Genomic DNA, 8830 nt, shown 5'->3' with positions numbered 1-8830 from the left:
CCAAACAGAACCCCTTTAGTAACGAGTCACATGACCACTATTTACTTCCGCCACTTTCGTCTGCCGAGGAGGGGTCCGTCGGTCAGGTTAGGTTTGTGGCCTGTACGTCGCATTAAAAGATAGAACAAAAACAAAATGAAGTTTATTAGCAACACACATATGACCAGATGAACTCGTTGCTGATCAAAAGTAGGCAGTGTTCTGTCAATAACAACCCAAACTTAGACAAATACTCTTAGAATAGTGACGTGTCAAAAGCAACAGCTTTTGCAATCTGCCGTCTCTGCAGAACTCGATTACTGTCAGCGAAGAGTCCGATGCTGTTTGCAGTTGCTTGCCAGGCTTGTGACGGAGCCAAGAAAGATGTGGTTCAAGCTCTGCCTACTACTAATCTACATCACTGTCCTTTTCATCCTTGCTCGTTTGGTAGAAGCGCTAACATGGTACGAAACGGGCAGTTTGTCTCGTCGTCTGCTCGACCCGATGACACTGTCCGTGGCGAAGTTAAAGGCTCTGCTGGAACAACGAGGCGTCAGCTATGAAACAGTGGTGGAGAAGGGCGAACTCACCCAGCTTGTAGAAGGATCGGGTACGTACTGTTTGCCTGCTACCGGTGTGACCGAGTTGTGTGTGTGTGTGTGGGGGGGAAGGGGAGTGGGGGTGTACATCTATCAAAGTTGTTCTTGTCAGTTCATGTACATCTATTACGACTGCTTTTCAAGACACATATATGCAGTCATCAACGACTCTTAGCCTCGCACTGAACTTCGCTAAAGTCTCAGCTGAATTAGTCTTTCTAGATGCGCTTTACAGAATACAAAATATGTTATTGCCCAAAGTTGGAAATTAGCTCTGAGCTTGCAGTTAAGATTATCATTCAATACAGCCAAAGCACACTAAAACACACTCATGTAAAGACCAAATTAGCGATTATTTGATCATTAAAATACATACCCAAAGTATACATTTTAAGTAAGATTTGACAAGCAAACTTTGATTTCAATGTTCATACTCTCCTTCTTATCTTCTTGTCGTTCGCTGTTAGATCGTCAGTCCGGACTGCAGGGCGAAACGTGCTGTCCTCTCCAAGTCCTCTTTGGGGCCTATACCGTACTTTCCGGGTGACAAGGCCCTTCGTTATACAAGACGCACCCCCTTCTTTTTAACAAAAATTGTAATCCAGTCACCCATTGGACGCAGGGGGCCGATAGGGCGCACCAAAATTGAAAAAGTATACCGGTAACAAACGGTGGAAGAATGAAAATAAGCCGGCGAGATCAAAGACAGGTCCATTGTTTATAGACACGACCTTCTTCCCAGGGGTCAATGACCCAGTTTTTGCCATGAGAGGTGGTTCCCCTGTCATATCTGAGAGAGGAAACACTTCCTGCACCGGGGTCAGTGACCGGTCAGTGACCGACTTTAACTGAGTGAAAATATGTGTGCTCTGTGTGTGCGGCGAGATCAAAGGCATTGTGATAGCTGGGTGGCCTTGTTTATAGACACGACCTTCTTCCCAGGGGTCAATGACCCAGTTTTAGCCATGAGAGGTGGTTCCCCTGTCATATCTGAGAGAGGAAACACTTCCTGCACCGGGGTCAGTGACCGGTCAGTGACCGAGTTTAACAGAGTGGAAATCTGTGTGCTCTGTGTGTGCGGCCAGATCAAAGGCAGGGCAGTACCTAGTAGCTGAAACATGCATTATCACAAGTTGTTTGACTGGTACTCAGGCGGTCTCTTTGATTTTTTTCGTATTTCATACACGGATTAGACGTTTCGTTATACTCGGGCCTTATGACCGGAAAGTACGTAGCTTCTTTTGTAGCGCTGTCTCCTCTGGCCAGGTGGTGTCCCTCAGAGCACTGTGGTATGGACAAACCTGCAGGATGTGCTCTGCTGTCTGATTCTTGCCACACGGACATAGGGGGGAGGGAACTAGCTTCAGCTTTGTTGCCATATGATGGTTTAGTCTGTTAATGTTCATACTCATAAAGATAGCGTTTTCTGTTTACCGTTTTAATTCTTGAAAGATAGCGATTTCTGTTTACCGTTTTAATTCTTGAAAGATAGCGTTTTCTGTTTACCGTTTTAATTCTTGGTAAACTGTGTACAGGCTCAGTGCATGAAGATGACGTGGAGTTGCTGCAGTCATCGGACGACACTGAGGTCAGCACTAACTTCACATCCGGGGCCCACTTCTTTGAGAGGGTTGAGGATGCCAAAGACAGTGTGTGGCTGGTACAGGTGCTGGTAAATCACCATATGCATCAGGGTTCCTTCTCTGAGGCAACCTGGAAATCCATACGCAAGAAAGTCACCAAGTTTGGCGTCAACACAGGTGTACTGGACTGCGATCTTGATCCATGGTGAGTTAACTTTTACTATTCTCCATGTTCATGTAGTTTGTTGTTTGTTTATTTGTTGTTGTTTTTGGGGGGATTTGTTTGTGTTTGTGTGTGTGTGGAAGCTAGTAAATGTATGCACAGTGAAGCCGGAAAAAAGGTCTGCAAGTTGATTTAGACAGGTTCTTGTTTCATACAGGTTGCCAAAGTAGCAACCGGACTGTTTTTAAAACCTTCTATAAACATTTTAGTTTGAAAGCTATATCAGCATCATTTTAACTGACTTCGTGTGAACAGTCTCACCTTACAAGAAAACATGCATCTCTTTTTCCCCACCTTCATACAGTTTGGGTTTTTTTCATTTAATTTATTTCCTACATGTAAAATCTCAAGCCTGCATCGTAAACCCACGGAAGCGATTGTGGAAGCAACATAGGCCTTATTTTCTAAAACAATCAAATATTGATCAGCTTTTTGTTTCGTGAATCAGCAGCTGTTTACATCATGTGTGATATTTTGTTACAGGTGGTGTGACCGAAAGGGATGGCATAAGTCCCACTTGTTACTAGCGCTGCCGCAAGTGTACCAACAGAAAGCCAACGTCGCCATCCACACCTATGAAGGACCCCTCCGACAGAACGCTCTTTCCCGCTGGATGCGACTGAAGCTGCAGGACAAGATTGAGAACATTCAGGACTTTCGCAGATTCAAAGATGAGTGGCTTGCTTTCAAGAGCGGCTGGCAGGAGTCAGAAGTGCGTGCATTGCTATTTACTGACCAAGACATCATACCCATGTTCTTCTCTGCTCTCAGTGTAAAGTTCCCCGGTCGGGTCAAGTTTGGTGTGGTGAACAAGAACAATGCATCGACCAGGGAGTGGGCCCAGACTTTGCTTCCAGAGGAAAATGTCTCACTCCCACTGTATCTGATTGTCACCAGTGAAAAGGCTTATGTGTACGGCAACAACCAAGGCGATTGCTTGACATTCTCTTCCATGGAGACACTTTTAAAGTTTCTGCACCCCTGTCTGAATGATATATTTATTTTCAGTTTTCTTGTGGCAAACCTGATTTCTTTTTTAGAACTGGTAACAGCACAGGGTAGACTGGGTAGACGTTTTCAGCGATTCTTGTGGTGTGTTGTAAAGTACAATGCCGCTGTTATAATGCTTTGGCTGCCGCTCATAGCCATGTTTCAGCTACCTTACCTTGACCACCTTCCTCTTCTAGGCCTCAAGTTCTCTCGTGTTTTAACAACTAGCTCTCTTGGGGAAGCTTTTCGAAGGGATATCTTTTTCTACTCCCAGCATACATACATACTGACCGCCAGTTTCTTGCTAGCTTGCACCATATTTGGCATCCTTGCCTACAGGATCACTGGAGGAACGTATGAAGATGATAACGAGCCTTGGTTCAACTTTGCGCAGATGAGAACCCTAACTCACCTGCGTACCAATGAATTCTTTGAACCAATGTCGATCGGGGGCTATGATCTGAGCGGTGGTATGGATATCTTTGGGTCACGCCTCTACCTTCCCACTATGTCCCTTCAGTCTGTGGTTTCTGAGCAGTACATCAGCTTGCTTCACACCTGGCCATACTGCAGTGTCCTTAAACTTCAAGAGTGCAGTTGTACTTGCTCCTTGCAACAATGCACAGAGGCCAGCAGCAGTAAGGAGGCGGAATGTGTTGGTTCAGCGGATGTGATGAATGTGGATACGGCAAGGGCTGCATGGTCATCTCATTCACCAGCCAGTGGATTGCCTGAGCCGCTGTCACCATGCACTGCATCAGCCAATGACCTGCTGGATGGGAACTACCACTGTGAGTGTCAACAGCACGGAGGAGTGGACAGTCTACCCATCCAGTCTCTTTCTTCTCAAGGTCAGGGGGCCTCCACTGATTACATTTTATCCCAGAATTCAGACAGTTTTTCATCATCAGAAGAAGGCACAAATTTCACAGAATGTCAAGGCTGTCAACAACAAAAAGGCTCCACCACTACAAGCTTCGCTGAATCCAATGTTTGCCCTGCCAAGGAGAAGACCAGTGATCTAGGAAGCAGTTCTGGATGCTCGTTTGAATCGGAATCCCCATCAACGGACGGAACCGAATTCCCGGAAGGCTACCTGCCCTGCAGCCAGTGTGTGATCTGCCTGGAGGAGTACAGTGTGGGCGTCACGCTGTGCGGCTTGCCCTGTGGTCATGTCTTCCACCATTCCTGTATCCTCACCTGGCTCAAGCGTGACCACCACTTCTGTCCCGTCTGTCGCTGGCCGTCCTTCAGGCCCCGTCCCCAGGTGGTCCACGCTCATGCAGAATGACCGCAGGACACTGAGCATGCTGGGAAGAAACTGGCCGACACTCTGTCCTTTCTCTCACACGGATTACTGCCTAGGTAGTTCAATGTAATAATTTAACGCCATCTGCCCCCTTTTATTTTTTAGGCTGCTTTCGCAATTATTTTTTTTATATACATGTAAATTTGCCTCCATTTTAAATCTCTTTCATTTGAGACCTTATATTCTAGCATTTTTGGTAGCACCTAAAAGGAGTACAGCTGTAGAATGCTTGAGTCAAGCTTGTGTTAAGTTAAGTTCCTTGGTTTTGTTTACTTTCATCTCTGGAAGGTTTGATTGGCCAGTTGTTTGTGTCAAACGCTGAAGGCTTTCACATGTTGGTGGGCTAAATAACATGTTGTTTGTATCACATTTATATCATTTGGTAATAGAACTGGAACACGGTCAAGTTGGTATTTAAATTTAGTTCACAGGTTTATTTAGTTTTCCTGACTGTGATAAGTTGAGTGGTACAGGTTGTTTGCATCATATAGTGAAGGCTTGCACCTTTAGTTGGGGTAAAAGTAATCTTAAAATCCAGTTTTTATTTGAGAAATGTTCAGTGCTTGTACTATATAGTGTCAGTCACTACATAGCTAGTATATGGTGATGTACTTCACAAAATCAAATTCTAGTCCTGTAATGTTACTTTAGAAAAAAAAGACTCCCCAGTTCAATTTGCATGCAGTACTATTGTTGAATTGGCTCCTGTTGTGTTGCACGGTTTGCTGACAACAGCAAGAAGCTTTAGTTGTTATACAGAGTGGTAGAGTTGGCTGATGTTTGTTAGTTACTGTTATACAGAGTGGTAGAGTTGGCTGATGTTTGTTAGTTACTGCTATACAGAGGAAGGTTTACCAAGTGCTTGCGGTAAAAGGTAGGGCATCTGTCTACTCTCATTTCCTTAATTAATACCTGCAATATAACAACAGTGTTTGAAACAGTTTCTTTTACACAAAATAATTAATTGTCAGGGGTTTGCCTTCATTGGGACAAAATAGGTCAGTTGAGTGATTCATCATAAAAATATTAAGCCATTTAAGGGGTCATTTTCAAAATCAATGTGCTAGTCATTTTCAATCTTGACAGGCACATCAGAAATGACTCGCATAGCAAGAAAAATCAGTCAGCTCAAAAGTTAAAAGGAAATACATGACAACAAAGATGATAACGACTTTAAAATGGAAAACCGTAAACAGGCATGAATTTATTTTTTAACCAAATCGAGGATTTCTGGCATTGTCAAAGCTTCAGAGAATGTTCAGAGACCCCCATATTGCACCAGATATTTTTTCCATAAAAATTTTTTTTAAATATGAGAGGAGGGGGTGTGGCATACTTTTGAGATTTTTTTCTTGTGCAGTTTCATGATAAAACATGAGTCTATATTGTAACATAAGTTCCAGTTGACGCAAGAAAAATGAATGAGATCCCGGGAGAAGGGTTGTTTGGGATCAGGGGAGGTTTTTCATAACCATTCATGGTAGTTTTTGCATCACGCTGCTTGCAACGATTCATTTTATGTTTACTTTGTGTGGCCAGCTGCATTGTTTATTATGAGATCAAGTGGACTTTGTCATTTTCAGTACATATACATGTACTTCCTTATTTACACCATGATCAGCATCCTATCTACACCATTAACTCTCTTGTTTTACTTTTTCTTTATTTCTTTAATTTTTTATTTTATTTCAGGTGACATCTCAGACCTGTTGTGGTCACTAAGCATTATTTTACAGCAATTTTTGTTTGTCAAACTGTGTGTTATTGAGGTACTTGCCTGGAGATTTGGTTTTCTTTTCTGCAGTTCTGCATCCGCATTCGGTTCTTTTGTTGTATGCATTGGTGTACAGTTTGAGGCATCTTTGAAATCCAGTAAAATCTCATTATTTACAGACAAGTCTTTCTGTCAAAAGTTTGTAATAAGAGTGTATATGTTATGTTCACAGCAAGTCCCTGGTTCATACTTAACTCCTGTAGGTCACTGGTGTGATATCTATAATGTCAGCATACCTCAAGGTTTCTTTATACTCAACCCCAAGTCTCCCGTTACAATATTGCCGGCTCCAGAACCCATATCCAAGGCCTGAAACGTCCAGTATGCACCGTAATACCTATGATGGTGTTTTTTTTCATTTCTGCTGGCTTCCTGTGAGGTTTGACCATGTTATAATTTCGGAAAACTCGTAAGGTTACTTTGCTACGATTTTTTTAAGTATGAAATTGATGGAGTTACTTCCCATGTCATGGGAGGCAAAGGATTAAAACTTAAATGAATTCATACCACAGGACCTTCAGCTTTTTATTTCAGCATTGCTGAATGTTACAATTTATATTTCTTCTTCTATAAAAAAAAGAAGTCTTGGGGTAATGTTATTTGCATATTTTCATGCTAAGAGAAAATAGATAACATAATATTGTAGTAAGCAGCATCAGTTGCATGGTACCGTAATTGTTAGACCGTAACGGGAAGGTGCTACCCATTATAGAGTGCACTCACATATATATTTGGAACAATGGGTCAATGTATGGTCTGGTCAATATACACAGGATTCTACTAAGTATAAAGCACACTTGATATTTTTATGTCTGATTTTGGTAAATCATTACAGCTGTGATACTGGAAGGGTTGGGAAATTAGGAGCAATTGCTGTCAATTGAGCAAGGAAATAGAATTTGGTCACAAATTAGACTCGATCAACTATGAGATGTACTGGGCAGAATTGAGGGGGAAAGTGACCTCCTTTAGTCCAAAAGTCATGGTATTTGCTGTGGCAAAAATGCGGTGCAAAAAGTTTTGTGTTTGAACTAAGCTCTTTGAGTATTTTAAACTCACTCGCTACGAACCACTGCTATCGCAGTGGTCCCATGCACACCACTTCCCCACGAACCACTGCGATAGCAGTGTTTGACCTTTGGATTTTTTTAGCTCAATGACGTCAATTTTTGTACGAAAATAGAGAGGCTGGCTCTCAAGTTTAACCAATCGTCTGCAAATTACCAAGCTAGTTTCACTTCTGTCTGCTGTAGAACGATGACGCGAGGTTTGATTTCGTACTCGCTGGCTTTGTGCAAATTTGCAAAACAATGGCGTCTACCAGTACGACACGTGCTGAAACACTGCTATTGCAGTGGTTCGTTGGGAAGTGGTGTGCATGGGACCACTGCGATAGCAGTGGTTCGTAGTGAGTGAGTAAACCACGCGAATTTGAAGTGATGGCCCTGCGTTCAGCGTAATTTTGATGCCAGAAAAAGGGTTATTTATACCCCCCACCTAAATCAGCTATTTTCTAAGTAAAACACTTGAAACTTTGCACTGAAGGGCATCAACATATCAACAGTAAATCCTGAAAGTTTCAAATATCTGTGTTGAGTACTTCTTCAGTAATGATTTTTTTACCAACTAATACAAATGGCCAGTATACAGTGGAAAGCATAGGAAAAATCGCACAGTAGGGAGTGAGTTTTAAAGCAGCTAGCTTGTTTAAAACGTGTGTTATATTAGAACAAGTTCATTTCTAACATCTTCTACAAAGTAAATAAAACTGTTGCCTTTGTCAAATTTGTTTTTTCTCAGCCAGGCCCGGGCTTCCTCTTCGTTTTACATATTTTTCTGTGATGATTGTTCTCCGCTTGTATTGTTTTGTTGTCCGTTTTATATTTGTATATATATAGTTTCATGCCATACCAAGCTCTAAATAAATACAGGATCAGCTTGTAGTCTGTATTAGCGATGCTGGACAGATTGGTGTGACGTATTCCCAGACAAGTGAAGGCTGTGTTCTTTAATAAATATTGATTGCATCATTGGAAAACCGAGAAAAAAACCTGTGTTATTTGTTTGTGTGATCAAGGCTGAATGTTTGGTTGTGCAAGGATGAGTGTGGGTGATCTGTACTTTGCTTGAATGCAATATGTGTAGTGGTGCACACTATCGTACTAGTATCATATACATGCAAGGCAAAGCAAGTGCACTTTCCATGAAACAAAATTGTATTTCACAAAACGACAGTGTATTTTCCTTTTTTCTGAAAAAATTTCAATTTAACATTCACACAATACATGTACTACTTTCTAATTCAAACAACATTCACACGATACTGCTAGTGCTATCTTATCCAGCCAGCAATGAAGTCATGATTTGAGAGCA

General features: G+C 42.1%; 1 protein-coding gene across 1 annotated transcript; it reads left to right on the top strand.

Moving 5' to 3' along the window:
• Window positions 1-54: 54 nt before the first annotated feature.
• Window positions 55-8479, top strand: LOC138982845 (E3 ubiquitin-protein ligase RNF103-like). Its single transcript, XM_070356214.1, has 3 exons — window positions 55-589; window positions 2114-2366; window positions 2868-8479. The coding sequence occupies exons 1-3, from the start codon at window positions 364-366 to the stop codon at window positions 4663-4665; spliced, it is 2277 nt and encodes a 758-aa protein (XP_070212315.1). The 5' UTR covers window positions 55-363; the 3' UTR covers window positions 4666-8479.
• The last annotated feature ends 351 nt before the right edge of the window (window positions 8480-8830 follow it).

Source organism: Littorina saxatilis, linkage group LG12 (genome assembly GCF_037325665.1).
Source record: "Littorina saxatilis isolate snail1 linkage group LG12, US_GU_Lsax_2.0, whole genome shotgun sequence".
In the NCBI taxonomy this organism is placed as follows: Eukaryota; Metazoa; Mollusca; class Gastropoda; order Littorinimorpha; family Littorinidae; genus Littorina; species Littorina saxatilis.
The sequence above is the reverse complement of the archived record's forward strand: the minus strand, read 5'-3'. Positions and strand labels throughout refer to the sequence as shown.